The following is a 22425-nucleotide window of genomic DNA, read 5'->3' on the forward strand; positions in this document are numbered from 1 at the left end:
TAAACGTTAAGAGGATGTCAACGCACTATTTGTTTTCTCTCTGACCCATGCGCAACATGGCAAATTTTAAGTTCACAATAGTCAATAACGATTATAATTTATAATCATAATAATTTCTAAAATTAGAGTCTGATTACCTCTTATAAAATTTGATGGTAAGATTATTATCTATAAAAAAACGCTTGTCAAGTCAGGGACGGCATGTAAACTTTCTTGATTTTTAATTTTTAGAAATTTATTAACTGGTATCACACCCAAGTGGTATAACAATTTGAATCCAGAAAAATGTCGATGTGAACAGCCCTACTAAAAATCATTTTCATTTTCATTTAGTTGGATAGATCTATGAAACCGGATTTCGTTGTCTTTGGGTCTTGTTAGATTCGCATTGGTTAGGAGAAGTGCAGTGAAGATTTTCAGAACTTTATCTCTAATTAACAATTCACTACAAAGCTGTAAAGCTGAAAAACATCAAAAAACGCCCAATAAAATTTGTTTTAATTTTTTTTTATGTTATGTAGTGAATTAAAGATAAAGTTCTGAAAATCTTCACTGCACTTCTCCTAACCAATGCGAATCTAACAAGACCCTAAACAACAAAATCCGTTCTCCAGTTTCGGAAATATAATCCAATGTTATCAACCAACTTTCTAGCTATCATAGTTTAGGAGAAAAGTTAAAAAAATAGAAATTTTGGGACTGTTTACACCGACGTTTTTATGGATTCAAGTACATCCCTACCGCTTGGGTGTGATATCAAATCTTTCTCATTAATATTTTATATTAAAGCTAGTTAAATTACCCACTTACTCATCATTACTGAATTACATTTTTATTATTTTCCTATTTAACACAAATTCTTGAAGTTTTCAAAATTCAGACTTTTTTCATTTCAATTGTTTTATGATTTCAATTACCATACTTACTTGATTAAAAATCAAGAAAGTAAAAAATAGGACATCATGGGCCAGGGGTTCCCACAGAGAGGGGCCAGTGGGTGCCATTGCACCCACTGGGATTTTTTTTAATGAACAAAAAATCAGTGTATATTAATGTAAATATGTGATTGCATATGTATGTATAACATAAATTTAAATTTGCACCCACTGAGCTGATTTTCTGTGGGCGCCCCTGTCATGGGTTTTTTATTATATTTTAATTTTAAAGCGAGTTATGAGTGTTTAAGATAATAAGATGTACAAACAATTTAAACAATTTTATATCTTAGTCCGTGATATTTATTTATGTTTACCAATACACCTTGTTTATCAATATCACCTTGTTTGTTGATAAGCAGTACGGCACTATCAATGCTAGATTATAATATTATATGACCTTATCATATTATACTTTCGTGATAAATGCGATTATAAATACAAATAATATTATTATTGTTAAATGTTAATAATTGTTTTGGCTTTATTAAATTACTCTAATTTTTTTTTCTTGTCTAATTTTTATTATATTGTTTTGGTATAATAATAGCTAGTGTACCTAGTAAATTTATATAAATAATTAATTTAATTGAAATACATTTATTAATATATGAAAAAAAAATATGTTCAGTTCTAAAATTATTAAAATTGAATTAGATAGTTTACTTATTCTTATTAATATGTTATAATATTTTTGGTAAGCCATAATTATTACCTATATAATACAATTAAATTTCTTCAATTTTTTATAAAAATAAATAATTACTTATCAGTACCTAGTACTAATATTAATATATTTTATAATATAGGTTACTTATTTTATTTATGATAGTTCTGAATGAAAAAAAAAAATAGTTTATCAGATTTATAGATAGATAATTGGTAATAATAATTGTAATTTTAATATTTTATAAGAATATAATAGAAATTTATATATTGATAGTTTAAAATATATACCCTCAACAATTTTAGCCTCAAAAGTGAAAACATTAAATAAAAAATTAAAATATTTTATAACATTTATAGGTTTAGATATCAATATATATAATTTCATTTTTGGTGAATTCTAATGAAATGGATACAATTTTACCTTGTCTATTTACAATTGTAATTATTGATTATTAGGTACTATTGAGTAATATATATTATAAGTACATAATATTATGATTTATTAATAAACTTGTAATTTACGGTTCTAACATTTTTTGAAGGAATTTCCTGGTTGGTTTAAAAAGTATATCAAATTATGAAAGTACAACTACAATGGCTGAAGATTATGATCAAGTTCCTGAAGTAATGGTAGAAAATTTGGGAGATATATATGTAATCAATGAACAAAATATTCAAGAAACTGAAGGTCAACTAAAAAGACCACCTTCTGCTACTCCTCGAAATAGGAGTCCTGTTACTATTCAAGAATGGGTAGATTCATTAATCACAACTGTTGATCAAAAGTAATTTTTTTTTTTTATAATTTGTTTATAAAATGCACTTGATGATTATTAATTAATTGTTACATTCTATTTATTTTTAGAGAAGATTTTGATAACGTAGAATCTTCTACACTCTTAAATAGTTTGGATGTTGATAATCTTACATTAGGAGCAGAAGGTAATATTTTAAGTACCTATTTAATTTTAATTTTAATTTTTTAATTATTTATAATCTGTGCACATTAAGAGCAAGACCAGGGAACACGGGAAAAACTGGTTTTAGACGGCTAACTGGTCATGCTCTTAACGTGCACGGATTCCTACTATGTTTATAGGTACTGAACAAAATTAAATTATTTTAAAATTTAATGATATATATAATAGAAATGTTTTTAAATGTATATGAATACTTTATAATATGTGCCAACAATAATGGATATAAATTATAAATTATACTATTCATCATACTTTTGAATTTTGATTCATAAAAATATTAGACATGTTTTTTTATATGAGATATAAATTTAAATATATTCAATTTTGTGTTTTATTTGTAGCCGGACACTTATCTAGATCTATTCCAAATGTCACTGTAACAACTGAAAGGTAATCTTTGTTTATTTGTGTTACTTACAAAGTGTTGATTTTATTATATTGAACTAATATACCTATCATAGCATAAATTTGATTTACAATATTTAAGATTTTCTTTATTAAACTATAGGCTTATAAAAATGTAATTCAATATAAGCTATAAATATCTGATACATACCTATATTTTATATAATCAATCTATGATAGTACTTTTATTGTAATTATATAGCAATATATAGTGTAATAATATGATTATTATTATGATTATTAACTGGGACATACAAAAGCTATAATGATGGATTTATTACTTAAGATATTTTAAACATATTTGTAATATTTCTTTTTTTATCTCATTTTTTTAAAAGTAATATTGTACGTGCACCATCAGAAGCTGAGAGTCAAACTTCTAGTATTGATTCCAAATTATTAAACGCCCGTAAACCAGATCCTGAAGAAATATTACTTGGCTTAGGATTTGGCGGTGGAACTGAATCAACTACATACGGCGAGTATGGACGTGTTCCCAAGAGATTTTTACAGCCATCCCAACTAAAGGGAGTTTCTGTGGAAGAGTACTTAAAACACCAACAAGAACTCATTTATATGTATGAATCTGGATTATGGGGTTACCGTGGATTAACTGGTAGGTGGTTGTTGATGTTATAGTTTATTACATTCATATTGATATTTTATAAAGTTTTTAGTAAAAAATGTATATATATTAATAATATAAATATTAACAAATATTAATGGAAGAAGATCTTTTCATTCAGGTACATTGATGGAACATCAATCTACAGGTGTTTCAGTAAACAATTGTATTATGTAAGTTCATTCTACAGCTGTTGTGCCAAATTTGTTGATTGTTTTGTTGCTGTATAGATTTTTCTTTGTTATTTTTTTTTGCATGTTATAATTATAACTGTAGTATTGAGTATCTTATCAACTTCATTATAATTTTATTTAAGAAATACATTTTTTGATTTATCAAATTTATTAAATATTTTTAAAAATTTTAATTTACTATTATTATTTGGATACAATTATTTTTATAACACAGTTTACGTTAACGGTTTATGACTAATTCAGTTGCGCCATTTGGGTTTTTTGTTTGGGATGCCAAAATTTAAACAGGCTAATTGTTTTTTTTATCGACACACCATTTTGTTTTCATCATAGTAAATGATATAGTAGTGATAATGATGTATTTTATGTATGCATGGGGGTTGAAGGGTTATTATTATTTGATATTTTGATGAATTAAAAAAACTAGTAAGTTGGAAATTGAAAATAGCTTTTGACATACATATACCAATAATAACAATAATAAGTATAAATTACCTCCATTCATATCACATTATATTTATTATAGATTTCATACTATATTTTAGCTTTTATGCATCAGCCATCGGCATTTGTAAATTGTATGTTAACAATAAGTTTGAGAAAAAAATAGTAGTGCCAAAGTTAACCCCCAAATGGCATCCCTGGAATAATTGTTGGTGAAATTAAAATTATGAAGTCATCGTATTTATTAAACTTCAACAATTCAGCTATTTGATTAATATACTTAAAACATATTTAATGTTTTTAATTATAATTATAAAAAGTATTATAAATATGAAATTCTAAATGAATATTAAAATAAATTAATAAAATTGATTTAACATTCAAGGCATTGTTATTGTATTGTTGGAAATATTAAGGAATTTCAATATACTAATTAGTGAGTAATTTGTCAATTTTTAAATTAATTAAAAGTTAATTATTAAATCTCTATGTATTAATAGTTGTTAAGTAACCAGACGGTATATTTATGTTGTCAGTAAAAAAGATTTAGCTTTTTACATAAATTACTAAGTACTTACCTAATACAATTATACTTAAATCACATTAATTTTTTAATTCGTTAATAGAAATTTGTTTTAAACCACTTGCCTTTGTGTTATGTATTGTTAAGTATCATATTTAAAATACTTTTTATGGTTCATAATAATTACAATAGTATTGTTATTGCAATACACTTTAAGTATTAAACACACATTTAGTTAAGTATATTTGTACCTATTTAATGACTGTATTAGACAGTTTAATAGGTTTGTTTTAGCTATATGACATTTGCTGAATATTAAGCCTCACCTTACCTCGTGCTAATATCTAGTTAGAAAAGCTTAATCATCACATTTTATACAAAGCATTTATAATACATTTTTTGTCATTGATCATTAATACAATTTAAAAAAAAAAAATAAAAAAAAAAATAGGAAAGTACAATTTTTTCTTTATTTATTATATTCTATTATTTACTATAAAAATTATTTGTGAATTGGTCAATTATGAATACATTGTACACATAATTAAATAATTAATTTTTAATTTTTAGTATTGATAAACAATTATTAATTTTGATATTGTTTGAAGCAGGCTTATTATAAAAATGATTGTGTATACATTCTATTTGTTTTTGAACATATAGTTCTCATTTATAATTATTTTATAGGACCACCACATGCGAGCCCATCAGTAATAGTTGCAAAAATCATGGAAAAACTTCGAGAACACGAACGAGATATGACGTGCCCAAAAGGTTCTTCAAGAGTCATGGTTCCAACAACTAAATCTATGCAATTTACAGAAAAAAGTCCAAAACAAACCTCAAATCGATTTAATAAAGCTGCTGAAAACATTCTCACAAAAATTAGGTATTAAATATACTTTACAAATAAAGACATCTAATAATCTTTAAATATGAATATACATTCTATAGAGAAACAATCTCAAACAAAAATGTCTATGATCATTTTAAGAGGTGAATGATTGACATCATACTTTACTTTATTATGGAACATAACATGTGTATGTCTAGCATATTATCTATAATGTTTGATGAAAAATAATCACGATAATTGTATTATTTTTTTGGGGCTGTATAAAGTCCAAAAATAATGTCGTCTACAGTATTTTAGCTAACAAATATTTAGATTGAATAATATTTTAACAGAAAATATTTCAGCCAAATAAAATTTTGGACAAACCATATTTTAGCCAGCAAATATTTTTTCCGAAATGTATTTTAGCTGTTAACTATAATATTATCAGCGAAAATATTTGTCTGTTAAATTACTGTCAGCCAAAGTACAGTCTGCTGAAATATTTATCTGATAAAATACTGCCGCCTGAAATATTTTTCGGCTAAAATATGGTTCTGCTAAAATACATGTTTAATAAAAATGTTTGGCCAAAATGTGTTTTAGACACAATATTTTTGGATTTTTATGCGCTTCCTTATTTTTATCATTTAATGACATTTAATATTCAATTTACATTTAAATATAGTATACTATTTAATGACATTCAGTTTAAATTTGACCATAAATAATATTTTAATAACATAAATTATGACTCTGGTACCTATCAATTATTGTATCATGCATTCATGCATACTATATTATCTGAATTAAAAATAGTTAAAACACAGAATTAATGTTGGTAAAACACCATAACTTGCTGATAGTAGTGGTTTGTTTGATTTTAAATACATCATATTTTTTTCTATCTTTTCTTGCTAGTAGTTATTACAAATATGAAATATGGTTAAGTAATAAAATTATTATAAAAAAAAAAAGTTATATAATAAACTAACGTATACATTAGGTACTTATATTTAAATACAAGTGAAATAAATAATTACTAATGTATTGATAAGATAAATTTTTAAATATATTTTACAGTTAAATAACCAAATATATAACCTATTTATTACTATAATTATCTATGTTTGAATTTAATGTTTCATAGGTGTATACCTGGTAGTGTATTAACTCCAGACAATCGTAAATGGCTCGACAGTCAAGGTGGTGACAAGTCACCAGAAATGTCAAGACGACTAATAATTGGTCAGCAGTCATTTGTGTTAACTCGTGACGGTACTTTAATAGAGACACCGCCATCTAGTGTTATTGCTGATAATGAAAAGTTGGTCAATGTTCAAAAACTAATTTCTCAATTTTTTTAATACATCCCACATGCGTATTCAAAGATTAGAGTTTGAAATAATTATTATGATTTATAAATTTCAGTTTACCAGTACCACCTGACACGAAGGTAATTAACGAGCAAGTTCAAACTACTGTTTGTGAGAGTTCTCCTCACTTAGATGAAGATACTAATGTGATATTTAAAGTTGATTCATCATCGTCTGTAAATTCAGATACACAGTTTCAAAAAGAAAATAGCTTGTCAATTGATATACAAAATACAGATGCTAAAATGGATAAGTTAAAACCTAAATTTGATTCAAGTCAACCTTTTGATAAAGATTATAGCCCCGAAAGAGATTTAGAAGATTTATTATCTATAGTCGAACCTTGTCAAGATGTTAGTAAAGCGAGTTCAGAAGTTGACTCAGGAGCAGCATCTGATAGTGCTGCTGATACATCATGTGCACAAACAAATTTAATATCTTTAACTGAAAATGAATTAACAGCAAATGAAGATATTTCTTCTAAAGTAAGTTATTATATTTAAGTTTAATTTTTATGATAACACTAAATTACTACAATACACATTACACACACATAGTTTTTAACTGTTTATGTTTATTTTGTTCATGCTTTCAGATGATAAATGTATATATTGTTGTAGATCTTAGTGTGAAGGATAATACTTTTTACCAGTCTCAGTTATTGAAAAAAATCTAATATTCTTAATTAATAAGTCATTTATATTAAAAGAATATATATATACTTTTAAATTTTAGTAACTATATTTATTTATGTCTAAGAATTAAAAATTGTTTTATTTTTCAGAACATATTTAGACAATATGAAGATTTATGTAATCTGAGATTGAGATTAAATGTAAGTTAATATTAGCTAGTTACCTAAATAAATATTTATCAATTTTAGTGTGTAATAAAAATACTAAGATATTTTACTTATAATCCTATTTTTTTTTTTATCAAAGTATACTGAAATATTTTAATTTTGTTTTTATCTAAGCACTATAAATTTAAAATTAAAGAAAGGTTTTGTCAAAATAAGAAAAATAAAAAAAAATTTTTTTAATTGGATCATAATACTTCAATATTCTAGTAAAATAATTCATACTTAATTTTAGTTTAAATCTGTTGTAATTTAAATGTTATGGTGATGTTAAAATCTTTCAAATTGGCTATAGTTGGTATACAGTATGTCCCAGAAATCCTGTATCACCCTTAGTATTTCCATGAAAAATGAATATATTTAAATGCAGTTTTTTTACAGTAATAAGTATAGAAATTCTGATTGATAGCATAATATTCGATTTTTTTTTCGAAAATTCAAAAATGTTCAAACAATTTTTTAGACAAATAAGTTTTTTAAATTTCCAAGATAGCCATTTTGTTGATTGTATTTTATAAAACAGTAAAAAAAAAAAAATATTAAAATTTAATAAAAATCGCCCAAGTTAGATCTAATTATTATTTTTAATTTTAGCTGAAAAATCAGTGTGATTGTAATAATTAACATGCGAATCGTATTGCTAATGCCGTATGCATAGGTAACATAACTATTATTCTTAGAAATTCAAAATAATAATTAGCTCTAACTTGGGCAATTTTCATTACATTTTAATATATTTTTTTAAACTGTTTTAAAAAATACGATCAACAAAATGGCTATTTTAGTAATTTAAATAACTTATTCGCCTAAAAACTGCATTTAAATATATTGATTTTCCATGGAGATACTAAGGGTGATATGTGACTTCTGGGTTATACTGTATATTATATACTATGCATAAAATTATTTTTCAAACTAAAACAATGATTATTTTTATAACCCTTTATGAACATTTTTTGTATTGCTATTTAAGTTATATTTTGAAACTCAATTTTAAATCGAAAATAAAAAAATACGAATAACATGGTTATACATTTTTAAGCATGTCTGTTTTTACTATTGTTAATTTTTTTTCATTAAGAGGACGTGATACCCGCATGTGTTGTCTCCATCTTACAAGTGCGTAAGATAGCAAATTTTACGCCCAGCAGAACATGTGTAGCTTCGTTTATTTAAAAATTAGATTGAATTGACCTCTTATAAAATCTAAAGGTAAGTTTATTATCTAGGTAATCTCATGGGCTTTTTAATATATTTTAATTGTAAAGCGAGGTATGAGTATTTTAAGATGTAAAAACAATTTACAATTTTCAAATACTCATAACTTGCGTTAAAATAGAAATATAATAAAAAGCCCATGAGGTTGCCTAGATAACAATCTTACCTTTGGATTTTATAAGAAGTCAATTCGCTCTAATTTTGAAGCTAACGGAGCTACACGTGTTCTGCCGAGCGTAAAATTTGTTATGTTACGCACTTGTAAAACGGAGACAACACAGCGGGTATCACATCCTCTTAATCATTATTTATTTTAAAGGTATTAGGTTGTCCATTCAATATTGTGCCTCAAGATCAATTTATGTCCCTCACTGCCGAACAGGTAAATTAATGATATAGTTTGGGTAACATAACAATTAACAATAATTTAATTCCTAACTGCTTAGTAATGATTAGTAATATATTTTTAAATTTAGTTTTACATATATATTTGGTATATATTTAATAATATGAGAGTACTTTAGATGATACTATGCACATGATTTTCTTGATATAGTATAAAAGCTTCTTAGGTTCTATATTCATTTTGTTCAATTTTATCATAGCTATGTAACTTATATAAGTAAAGTAATACAAATCATTACATTTCTAAAAAAATATAGACACTTTATTCATGAATATATTTTAACCATGTTATTAGAGGTGTGCGCTTCAGTGTAAAATTTTAAGACTTGCACTCCGCGTTTATTTAAATAAGCTTACTGATGACGAAGTACACCATGAACTGCAAAGTTGTTTGGGAGCAGAAGTTCAACATGTGGCTGATCTATTAGATTCAAATTCTGACGTGGACAAACTAGCAATAATTGTTCGACAGGTAATTGTTATATTTTTTTATTTTATAGAAGACAATTTTACTGTATAGTGCCTCTAAAAAATTAATGTTTCGGATTTTAACATGCTTGACTATAAGGCTATAAATATTAAATAATCATATATTTAGTTAAATGATCAAATATGCATTAGTTTGTCTAATATTCTGCTATTTTGTTAATTTATACTAACTTGTAAATTGCTTACTTTATTTTTCGATCTTATTATAGATGACAGTTCTACTTCATCATCAGACACATTTGAATAGCCAATTGGCTGAATTAACTGTCAGAGCTCAAAATCCAACTGCATGTCATGACATGTGTGAATTGATATTACAGAGGGTTCGAGGACTCGAACAGCTCGTTGAACAGAATGCCAATGAATTAGCTCTAATGAAAGCCCAACTACTGAATAAGAAAACTTTGTGATTATGATTTGTTATTATTGATTTGTAATGCTTAGTGCTTATCTATACAATTATTCATTAAAGTAGTCATTGAACAATAAAATCATTTATAATTGATGTTAAGTCAAATGAAATTACTTATTATTCAATATTATAGACTTTTCTAGTTTCCCATTGTCCCTTTATGTTTTAAAAACAATAATCTCCTGATTCCTTAAAAATGTATATTTGAATTATTTTTGATTTTACATATCATGAACAAGTACAGCAGCTGTACAAGGTACCTATGTAATAATTTATAATATATTAATATAACTATCTATATTCGTACAAATCAAACTTTTCCTTTTTTTTTTTTTGGTATTTGTTAATTTCCCCCATGCTTAATATTATTATGATATTTTCTTATACTCATTAAAAATAATTTAAACAATTTGTGAAGCCTCACCTTGGCGATTGCCAACAAACAGAAACTGCCAGAAATAAATACAATGTTTCTAAATTCATCCATCAGTCATATTTTGGACAAGATCAACAAACAAGTCCAAAAATTATTGAAAGAATTTAGTAGGTGGTAGATACCTACCTATAGTTTATAGGCTATAGATAACTATCATTATAATTGTAATATTGTGGTAATATAATATGTATAGTCAGTGAGGTGTACTTAACATAAAAAAAATTACTGTTGCTCAAATAATTTTAGGTGACGTACCCCTCATAATACTGTTCTACCGACCTGTACAATTTCCTATTTTTCTTCTATCAATACCCACTCACCCATATTAAGGTGTTGCCTGAGCAACACTTGGATCCTATGTTACACGCCACTGTAAGTAAAGTATAAGTAGTGTAACCACGGCCTGTTCGAACCTCGGCCACAGGTAGCACTATCTAAAGCCGTGAGTATAACACATATTGAGGGGGACGGAGTTGCCGAGTGGACTAAGGCGTCGGTTGCGACGCGCATCGTCGCCTGTTCGAACCTCGGCCACAGGTGGCACTTCTCTTCGGGCAGTCACGGTGTCTAGAGAGAGAGTACGCCATCCCTCACCCGGGCATGGCAGATACCTACGGGACACGGGTGCCCACTTGAAAATTCGAAATGTATACGAATGTAATAACGAATGTATTTTCGATGATGACCTTTGCCGTGATCGATGAATGCAGAGGCGTGACAAAAAATAGTATGTGTGGCAAGGTCGGAAATTTTGTCACGCCTGCACCGAAAGTTTTGTTTTCGATGGCGGTTGAAGTGTTGGAAAGTGTCCTTTTTCCGTCCAGCGGGCGGTAAAGTGGAAATCCCCAAAAGTTCTGCGCGCACATTTCACGCGCGTATACCTTGCACAAACAGACACTGAAATCTATACCACGGTCCTTACAAAACATAAACTTTTGATTACATCTTATAATTATATTATAACCTCCATGCGTGAGTAGCGTGACGCTTAAAATAAATAAAAACCAAATCGTTTCTTTCATGAAATATATTGTTGGGAGGTGCCAGTGCCAGTCCCTAAAATTGTGTGTATTACGACACACTTTGTGTAGCACAAAAAGTGCAGTGTGTAGTACGAAATTTAAAAGTATGTTATTCTAATTAAACCTTTATAATAATATTATGTATAATTTTTTAACTTCACATTTTTTTATATTTTAATGGTTTTTTGCCAAACCACATTTTAATTATTATCTACATTCTACACAAACACACAGTAAACAATATTTTGTGTTGTTACGTCTTAAACTTTATTATAGTTATTACTTATTATTAACTATTCATTGTTATTGAGAGTAGCTATTTTAATATTATCAGCTTAGTAGTGAACGGTGGTATATAGTCACAGACATGAGACATCTATATAGTACTAGATAGCGATCTCCAACCGTGAATTGAAGCATCGAGGTCGGGGGGCAATAAATTGTATGGTATTTCATATGACAAATAAGATTAATTACGATTTATTTTGTATTGTATGGTTTTACAATGATGTTTATTTCTTTTTTATTCTGTAAACAGTTTTTCTCCCTCTAAACTTGCTCAAAAGTATCAAGTATAGCATCTTTTCTGAAAGGTAATGTTCTTGAGCTGGTACTTTAGAGAGGTCATTTTTCGATTTTCGAAACGCTACTTGAAATAAAAGCGGTTAAAGACGATTTCACGATTTTATAATATTAAATAATTACGGACGACGTTTACTACCAGAAATATTGCTTCAAATGAAAAATGACAAGAGATATTTTTTGTTGGATTTTGTTCCTTACGGTTTAAAATTCGGAAAATTTTAGCCATTTTTGAGCTATTTATAGACTTTTAATTTTGGGAGTTTTTTTATTGTAATTTGGTTAAAAACATTCGTAAAAACTTGAAATTTGGGTTGTCAATTTATATTATCCATACCTAGACATGGTAAAATATACAGTGTGCATAGTGTATAGATATTATTACTTAAAAATTTGCCACTGGGGCAATTGCCTCCTTCTCCCCCCCTAAATGAGCCCCTGCCTACATCGCGATCAGTATAGATCTGCAGTGTACCTGCATAGTTACGGACCGATATTATTTTCGTTTTGTTGCCAGGTTATTTAAATTGTTGTTTATCCGTAATATACGATAGGTAGTGTATGTATAGGTACACCAACCTACTGGTTACTACATGCATTCTACAAATATCGATTTATTTTATGTATACTATTTATGTATGACTTTTCTAAATAATAGTAAAGAAGTGCATGTGCATGCAAAAGTCCGTCTTTAAAATGTATTATGCTAAAGTACCAATTTATTTTTTATGTAAATTGTTGAATTATGTTTACTTTAGATAACATGTGTTTGTACTTTTTGGTAGTTTAATTAATACAATTAAAAAAGAAAAACTTGAATATTAGAAAAATATGTGTTTCAATATAGGTGCAGGTAATATTTATAGTTTTTAGTTTATATTTTTACTAGATTTAAATAATCACTATTATGTTTCTCATGACTAAGTAGGAAGTTATTTTATTAAAAGACACATTCAATTTGTTCCATTATTGTATTAAAGTATAATAAAAATGGTACTTATAAATTTCAAAATTTTGTATTGTAAATATTTAAAAAAAAAAAAAAAATTAAATATACCTATATAATAAAACAAAATTAAATACAAATATTACTTAAATTATTGTATTGCACTATAAGTTATTTTTCTAAGTTTTCAAAGTCGATGAACCGTCTGTATTATAGCATTACAAATATTCTTATATCTGAAGAAACTTCTTACAACATTGAACATCGATGGACCATTGGACCATGGACGGTGGTATCGTAATTGAAGCTTAGTTATTAGTAATAAACCAGATAATTGCTGCTCAATTTTTCGGGCAATCCATCCATTAAATGAAGAAATTTAGAAGAAATTTTCTTCATTCAAAATGTGAGAATTTAAAATATTTTAACAAATATAATATAAATGTGTACTGCACTGCTATTTTCACTTAATTTTTTTATTGAACATAAAAACATCGGCTACTAGGCCATTAGTTATTGAATTACATTCATTTTTTTTTATGGTTTACATTTTGGTTAAGGCTTAAATTAGGTTATATAATTTGATTTCTTTTAAGAAGTTGACTATGTTGATGTTTGATTGGAGATCGGGCTGAATGGATTCACTTAATTGCTGTGGTATGTGGTGTTTGGATCTTGAGTCTGAGTACTTGAAACAATCAATAAGTATGTGTTTGACAGTGAACTCCACACCGCATGATTCGCATATGGGAGGGTCTTTTCTAGCCATGAGGTGGTTGTGTGTTGCAAAAGTATGCCCAATTCGAAGGCGATTCAAAATTTTTATTTTATACACAGTATTAAATATTTTTAAAATTATACTAAAACTGCACCAAAAGTAACAGTTTTACGAAACAAAATTTAAACTCACTTCCTATTTGGAAAAAAAGATGCAATTACAAAAACTTCACGGTCCTCCTCATAATATAGCTAGGTACTGTTAATGATAAAGAAGTTGAAATTTGTATTCAAAATATCATTGTAAATATGAATACCTATATTCTAATGAACACAAAAAAAAACTATTAAAAATATTGTTATTTAGGAAGTCAGAGTTATTGTGGAATGTAAAATGCACAATTCAGACAATACAATATTTAATTTAAAATGGAGTCCTAACGTATTTTTCACACAAATACATGCCATATCAACACGAATTATTTAATTGTGAATAAATCTACAGTAGTTTAAAAAAAATATTTTGGTAAAAATGGACTTCAGATTATTGTGGTTTGTAAAATGTATAAACAACGTTTTCGAAATTGGAACTGAAAGAGAGACAGTTAAACTGTTTGGAGAAACTCTGAACAAAGACGAAGGATTACTAAGACAACAATTTATCCAGTATCTCGAATCTTCGACAGTAAACAGAAATATGAACACAAATATATTTTACATTTATACAACTACGGTAAAAAAAGTCATCAAAGAGGAAATTGAAGTCGAAGAAGAACGTAAGTATTTTATTTTTAAATATCACTATGACACTATATGTTATGTTTTGTTTAAATAATAATCAATGGACTTAAACTGCAGTCTGTACATAAGACATATAACTATATTATAAGTCATAACACGTCATAGGTATAATACCTATACGATTTTTATGAAAAAATTATGCAACGACTTTATTTAGCGCGAACGACGTTTCGTTGTTTTCTTATACAATTAATAATACTAATTTAGTATACAATTTGCCATTTTGAATCATGAATGCAAGTGTTTAAATGTTAAATTCTCAAAATAGTGTTTCAACAATCTCTTGTATCTCAACTTTATAATAATATGTTTTATAAATTCCTCGTGATTTTGTTGTTTATTACTATTAACATTACTTTTATATATCTTAATATGCTATTAATATTTTATTAATATTTTATAGTGTCTGAACTTGAAATTCAATCGTTGAGAGAGTCTGATGGTAAAAAAAAAAAAAAAAAACATCATCAAGATAAGAAGAAAAAGAAAAAATACGTTCATAGAGAAGACACGTTAACTAGTGGTGACTCGCCAGCAACAGACACTGACGATGAATCAGATGACGGAAAGTCCAGAGATGGTTATTCTAGCCCAGATACTGGTAATTTATTTCCAAATTATGTCGATGATCAAATGTTTACATAATACAAAAGTGTATTGTGTGTAAAATCATGATGTATAAATGTATTTTTGTGGATGTGTATTGAGCGAATTTGCATAAAGTAAATTGGAATCATAAAAATAATAATGATTACCTACGTAGGTACGTTTAACACGTTGTTCTTGTTACTTGCTATTACATATTATGTCATATAGTCATATAGGCACATAGAAGTAGACAAATAATGCATAGTCCCAAAATTAAATATGCCCAATATTAAATTTAAAAATAGATTTGAGTTAATATATGTGATAGCAATATAATATTACTGGGAATATAATATTTAACGATTATAACAGGACTGGATTTGACAGAGGGTTTTAAGGGCACTTGCCCCGGGCAGCAGATGTTTCAGGGGCATATGGATGCCGGAATACTTAAAAAAAAAATTTGAATGAAAATGGTGTACTAATAACTGGATTTTTATAATTTGATGAAATTACAGACTACTTTGCAGAGAAAAAATCAAGAAAAGTACCAAATTTATAAAAATGTATTTATATTTAACAATTTTGATTTAACTCATTTTGATTGTACTATTTACTGTATAAAAAAATTTTAAAGTATTAAATTTAATTAAACTGTATTTTTTTAATTTTTTTTTTTATTAGCTTTCAGTTTACAACTATTATAGCTCGACACTTATATTTTAATATTATTACATAATAGGTAAACATGAGATAAAATATAACAACATAATTTTAATTAGGTAGATACAAAGACTCAATATCGGTATAGGTATTTAAAACATTAGTGAGGTATAAAACTGTAATTATAATTTATTATTAATGTAATAGTGTGAAGGTTTAATTCAACATTTTAATAAATAAAATGTTATGAGATTAATATAGGTACTTATTTTTTCTTAAAATTTTATAAAATTATCATAATATGGTTATTTTTAAATGAATTTTGAAATTTGTGGTAAATGAACAGTGGTATTTCAAATTTGGAATAAACACGTTTTAGCCTTTAGATAGATAGTTATAACATATGCGAGTTTCCAAATTTTTCATTTTTTCCTTAACTAAATTTTTGCCCCGGGCATTTGAAAGTCTAAATCCAGCCCTAGATTATAACACAAACGACTAAACGAGGATACATAATTATACACTTATATTGTAATAATGTAGTATATTTTAAAACTCAACAGTTCCAGAATGCTTGAATGCTTCCAGAATGTTAAAAAATTGCCTATCCAATTGATCCTTCAATTCTAAATTCAAATCCCTTTAATAATGTTTGATTAGGTAGGTATATTTAATATTTTTGAATGTACACATTTTAAATTATTATTATAGTCATTAAAAGATAATCTTAGATGCAAATAAAAAAAAGGAATTAATGTTAACATTAATAGTTTATAATTACTTCAATTATTAGCTTTATTGAATAATAATACATTTAATTTTTAGCTATACAAATGGCTGACGAAGGTGGAGTAAAAAAATATTCGGAAAAATTATTTAAAAGAGTAAAAGTAAGTTACTAAGTAGGTATCTAAAATTAAACATAGGTATTTATCGTTACAGCATCTATGTGTTAGTAAACACGGAAACCATATCTATTTTATTAAGTATTTTTTACGAACTTTTATATTCGTAGCGGAGCGATGAATATATTGACTTTACAATGATGTGTTTTTTTATTTTTTTTTGTGTCTGTACAAGATAACACAAGATAAGTATTTTTTTTTTATAGTTGAAATAATGCTTAGATTTTCAACTTCAGTATCTCATTCGATGGGAAAGTGAATCTAGTTGGTGCATTGGGGATGTTAAAATTTAAAATTCCCAGTAATTTTCAGGCGCCGAGAAAAACAAAAAAAAAAATTAAGAAAAACCGGGGATTTTTACGCAAAATCGGTTTTTGACAAAATTGATTTTGGTTTTTGGTGTAACTCTAAAACAAATGACCGTATATATATGCAATTTTCCCCAGGTTGTTTATACCAGCATTTTCTATACACGATAACATTTTCAAAATATTTTGATTTATTTTGAACTGTTTACGGACATTTTCAGTTTACAATTTTTTTAGTTTTTTTTCCATGAATGTCAATTGAATTTTATTGGTTGGATAAAAAAACTTGAAAATTTAATACGATGCTCCTAATATATTGTTACAACGGGGTTTGAAAAATGTTATAAACCCTTAGTCACAATTTTTCTATAAGCATTTAAAGTTCAAATAAAAAAAGTTCAAAATACTTAAAAAAATAAAAATATCTTAAGATACCTATGAGCTTGCATGTTCTTACAAATTCTATTAATTATTTATGTTGTATATATTATTATAGTCCACTCATATAAAATCCTAAAAATTGTTGTTTTTCAAACACATTTAAATTCTTGACTATAGTAGCGACCGAGTTCTTATTATTTATACCTCTATATTAATTATATATTAATAATTACTAAATTACGTATATATATTTTCATTTAGGTGATTCAAGAAAAAATAATTACATTACCAGAACTTCATATTCATTTTGGATGTATGATTGGAAATCTTAATGTAGACCTCAGATATTTGTATTTTGTTAAGAATACAAACTCAATTATTCCAGTTTATGATTTAGAAGAAGAAGCTGATTTTTATATGCCTAGTCAATTTTTAATTGGTAATAAAGGTGGCTGTTTAATTAAATCCATGGAAAAAGAATTGGAAAACATCTGGATACCATCTGTAAAAAAACTTTTAATTGATCCATTTTTACACGACTGTGTTACTACTCGCACTGAAAAAAATATTATTAAAACATTGGCATCAGCAAGTATACCATCAACATTTATACGAATAACTTGTGAAATTAAAGCTCAACATGATTATGAAATTCGTAAGTACCTAACATTTTATTTAAAAAAAATAAATATATTTTCATCGGTTACTATCAAATGTTGAAATGTTTGATGATTATAACAATTCATATCCTTTTTTAGTTAGCAGAGAGCGTCCTGATGATTATGAAAAGAGACTTGATTCGGTTGACTTGGAAAAAATTATATCACTACGTGAACTTTTTATACTTGAGTCATTACCACTGTATGATATAAATAAACTGGCCTCATCAGAACCATTGAAACATAACTTTTTAATAGAATTGCAATGTTTATCAGATAAATTAAAGTGGTATGGTATACTATGTTTTGTCCAAAAGTCCTAGTACCTACCTATCTATTTGTTTAAGATATTATTTAAATTAAGAAATAAAGTAGGTAGTATATATTATCATATATGATATATGTTAAATATTAATATTTTTTTGATTATATATAGGTAGTACTTACATAGATGAAAGTCAGTATTTCTTTAATTTTTCATACTTTCGTACTATATCTCAGCATTTAAAAAACATATATCAAAAAGTCATATAAATTACGCAATTCGTAACGAAAATAAAATATTAAAAGAACAAAAGTAAAACAAAAATGAATTAATTTAAATAAAATAATATGGTTTTTATGATAAAAATGTCAGGTAGGTACTCCCAGGGCCGGCTTTAGCTTTTTCAGCGCCCAGTGCAAGAATTTTTTTGGCGCCCATCACCCACTTTTTAAACATATAAACAGGCAAAATTAGGGGACTAGTCAACTTCAATAAAATTCACTTTCTTCGTTTTATTATTATTGTATAGTAATTATTAACATTAAATATATTTTATTAATCGGAAAATACTTCGTTACAGAGGTACTATTCATAAAAAAAATCTAATAAAAGTTAGAGTAGCGTATTCCTAACTAAAATATTATTTTTTTTAAATTATCACATTATGAAATACATATTTTATTTTATTTTAAATACATAAACTATATTAAAGATCACAGGTTTTTATAGCTTAAATTGTATTTTAGGACAATAGATTACATGTTGAAAAGACAATCTTTGAAAGCCACTGAATACTTAAGTGGTCTTACCAAAGACAATGTAGAAGAAATAGCTGAATCTCTTGAAAAAACTCCTGCTATGATTCTTCAATGTGTAAATATACTAGAAACTTGGAATTCAAAAATGAAAAATCTTTGTTCTAGTATTTTTGAGGTAATTATTGTAATCGTAAAGTTAGTATTGCAGCTTAGAACAAATTTATACAATACATTTTAAGCTACTATTAGAATTTATATTCATCGTTTGATGATTGATTTTGAGAAATCAAGTTAAATTATGTAATAATATCTTATATAAAAATGTAAATAATGAATCAAATTCATGATTATTTAAAATAAATAGTTTCAAGAGCGAGAGACTATCCATTCAGAGTTTAATTTTTGGAAAAACAGCGAAGCATCAGTTAGATCAATTATTGATGAACTTGAATCTGAAGATACAAAATTGTTTCTCGATGTAGTAGAAAAAACATCAAACTGTACACAGGCAATTAAAAACATATGGGATGAATTTAAAATTGTTAAATTACAATTTATTCGTTCGTGTGGTATAGCAAAAGACAATTTAAAATATGTTTCACTCATCATGGAACATTATAAGGTATTTATATTAATTTATATTAATTGGTAAATGGTAATATATTACGCTCTCTGTTGATTTTATTAGGTTAGGTTATTAGGTATTTCATATTACAAAGTAATATTATACACACATTTTAAGTTTTATATACATTAATGCATTATATCTTAATAATGTATTTTGCATATTTACTATTTATTATGATAAAAAAATAATTTTAGATTCTGAGCGGAACGATGAATGTATTGATTTTACAACAATATGTGTTTTTTTTTGTCTGTGGACATGATAAGTAGTCGAAATAATGCTTCGATTTTTGACTTTAGTATCTTTTCTGATGGGTAACTTAATCTAATAAGTGCCTTCAGGATATCAAAATTTCCAGTAATTTTCAAAAGCTTCGGGAAAAACAAAAACAAATTAAGGAAAAACAAGAATTCTTACGCAAAATCGGATTTCAACAACATCGATTTTGGTTTTTAGTGCAACTCGTAGAATTTTCAAAATATTTGACTTGTTTAGTAAATCTTAAATTTAGTATTTATAGACAATTTTAATTTTCACTTTTCAATTTTTTTTTTCTATTTATGTTCGTGATTCAAAAATGTTGAAAACAAGAATTCTTATACAATGTTACTATAGCAGTTTAAAAATATTAAAACTACATAGGCAGGAATTTTTATAGGTATTTAAAGTTAAAATGTTGACAAAATTTATCAAATTGAAAATTTCCAAATTATTTTGTACTTGAAAATTTATAAAATGTCCAATTTTTATAGTTGAAATTTAGAATTTCATACAAGGTTCCTATAAGTATTTTATACTGTAACAAAAAATATAAAAAATATATAAACACAGATTTTTTCATTGACATTTTAAGTTTAAATTTGAACGAAATTAAATATTGAAACAAAGAATAAAGATTTTAGTTATTTTATTATAATTTAAAAATATTATTCTAATATTATATTTTTGGCAAAAATTAATTTAACTTACGTCTTGCTGTAGCCTAATGCCCTAATAGTAAAATAAATATCTTTAATCACAATAATATCATAAAATACAGGGTAATAGTGAGGCCCTTAGTAATATAAATTATTGGCTGACAGACCGTCTTTGCACAAAATCGTTTTTCGTATAAGTACAATGATTTCATATCATTCAAATATGATACATCCATTACAGTGGCTTCTCTAGACACCTAATATATAGCAGAGTGTACCCACTTTTTTATTTCTTGTTTTTTAATTTAAATTTACTATAATTGTATCAACAATTTGAATGTGTTGACAAATTACAACTGTCTCAATCAATTTTAGGATTTTATATCAGCAGATTTTAATACAATAATTAAAATTATACCTATTTGGTTTGATGATTTAAGAACTATATGGGTGTTATCGCCATATTTTGGTAAAGACGTAAATATGTTAAGATTGCTTTTGCAAATTTCAAATGGTTTATGTGAAAATGTTGGACAAAATTTAGGTGACTTAAAATTAATTTTCAAGTAAGTAATTACTAATTATACTTATATAAATATAAATTAACAAAACATATTAAGCCATTTTTACACACTATGTTTTATAACCTAAATAAATATATTTGGCTTTTACCCTTTGTTATTTTAGATGATTGAAATATATCATGGCTACTTTCATTATATTTTAGTCTGAAAAAATTTCTTACATATCAACATATTACCTAACACTTTTTTTTAGAAATAAAAATATCGAAGAAATATCAGAAATGTCTTTTAATGCTACGAAAATGTTGGATGTTTGGTCAGCAGAATATTTAGAAACTAGAAGATCTATTGAAAAGTCTAAATTTCAACGTTGGGAGTTTGATAAATGTGTGCTGTTTAACAAAATAGAATATATTAAACGTATAGCAAAAGATATTCATGAAATAGTGGTAGTAAGTATTTTGGCTTTGCAGCTTACATATAAAAATATTTTTTTTTATTTACTATAAATACATTTACAATTTGTAAATTAATTTTTACATTACCAAAGCCAAAGTCATGGCGATTGGATAGATGGTTGAGGTAATATATTTTATTTTATCTTAGCTTAATGATTAACATTATCATAAGACAGAATTTAAAATAAAAATGCAATTTTCTATAAACTATTCATAATAACCATTAATATATTATATAACTTAAAATAAATATAATCTACTACTTATATAGTATTATATTTGTATTAGTGGTACTACATATAAATCATTGTCAAAGAGGGGAGGATATAACATTTTAGAATATTCTCAGACCATGTTATATATTGGTAAATATACGTTCATTGCTGTATCATATATTTTGTATGACCAAAAAAATCATTGAGGGGGGAGTAAGACATCCTTTTCTCCTTTTGTGAGCACGCTCCTGATTATAACGTATTTAATACGTTTTTATACTTT

The 22425-nt window shown here is 26.2% G+C and overlaps 2 protein-coding genes across 3 annotated transcripts in view; both read left to right on the forward strand.

The window, feature by feature from the left end:
• Positions 1-1393: 1393 nt before the first annotated feature.
• Positions 1394-10462, forward strand: LOC132941503 (uncharacterized). 2 transcript variants are annotated; one of them, XM_061009590.1, is made up of 12 exons: positions 1394-1632; positions 2147-2389; positions 2470-2546; positions 2926-2974; positions 3328-3605; positions 5463-5664; positions 6761-6937; positions 7042-7471; positions 7771-7821; positions 9383-9445; positions 9764-9940; positions 10167-10462. In XM_061009590.1, the coding sequence occupies exons 2-12, from the start codon at positions 2199-2201 to the stop codon at positions 10365-10367; spliced, it is 1896 nt and encodes a 631-aa protein (XP_060865573.1). In that variant the 5' UTR covers positions 1394-1632; positions 2147-2198; the 3' UTR covers positions 10368-10462. The 2 variants fall into 2 exon arrangements, with proteins under 2 accessions (XP_060865573.1, XP_060865574.1); XM_061009591.1 differs by lacking the exon at positions 1394-1632 and adding an exon at positions 1956-2060.
• Positions 10463-13045: 2583 nt separating this feature from the next.
• LOC132941715 (dynein axonemal heavy chain 10-like) overlaps positions 13046-22425 on the forward strand; it is a 42350-nt gene continuing 32970 nt past the window's right edge. The window contains exons 1-11 of the mRNA XM_061009865.1: positions 13046-13262; positions 13572-13761; positions 14440-14848; positions 15277-15474; positions 16950-17014; positions 17980-18373; positions 18477-18666; positions 19389-19575; positions 19765-20022; positions 21321-21511; positions 21723-21921. Coding sequence (XP_060865848.1) covers positions 14605-14848; positions 15277-15474; positions 16950-17014; positions 17980-18373; positions 18477-18666; positions 19389-19575; positions 19765-20022; positions 21321-21511; positions 21723-21921 — 1926 coding nt within the window. The 5' untranslated portion in view covers positions 13046-13262; positions 13572-13761; positions 14440-14604. The remainder of the gene's footprint in view (positions 13263-13571; positions 13762-14439; positions 14849-15276; positions 15475-16949; positions 17015-17979; positions 18374-18476; positions 18667-19388; positions 19576-19764; positions 20023-21320; positions 21512-21722; positions 21922-22425) is intronic.

Source organism: Metopolophium dirhodum, chromosome 3 (assembly GCF_019925205.1).
Source record: "Metopolophium dirhodum isolate CAU chromosome 3, ASM1992520v1, whole genome shotgun sequence".
Taxonomy (NCBI): domain Eukaryota; kingdom Metazoa; phylum Arthropoda; class Insecta; order Hemiptera; family Aphididae; genus Metopolophium; species Metopolophium dirhodum.

Coding starts and splice junctions, on each gene's coding strand:
- LOC132941503 (XM_061009590.1), top strand. CDS start 2,199: ATGGCTGAAGATTATGATCAAGTTCCTGAAGTAATGGTAGAAAATTTG. Junction 5,665..6,760: donor AACATTCTCACAAAAATTAG/GTATTAAATATA, acceptor AATGTTTCATAG/GTGTATACCTGGTAGTGTAT. Junction 7,822..9,382: donor ATCTGAGATTGAGATTAAAT/GTAAGTTAATAT, acceptor TTTATTTTAAAG/GTATTAGGTTGTCCATTCAA.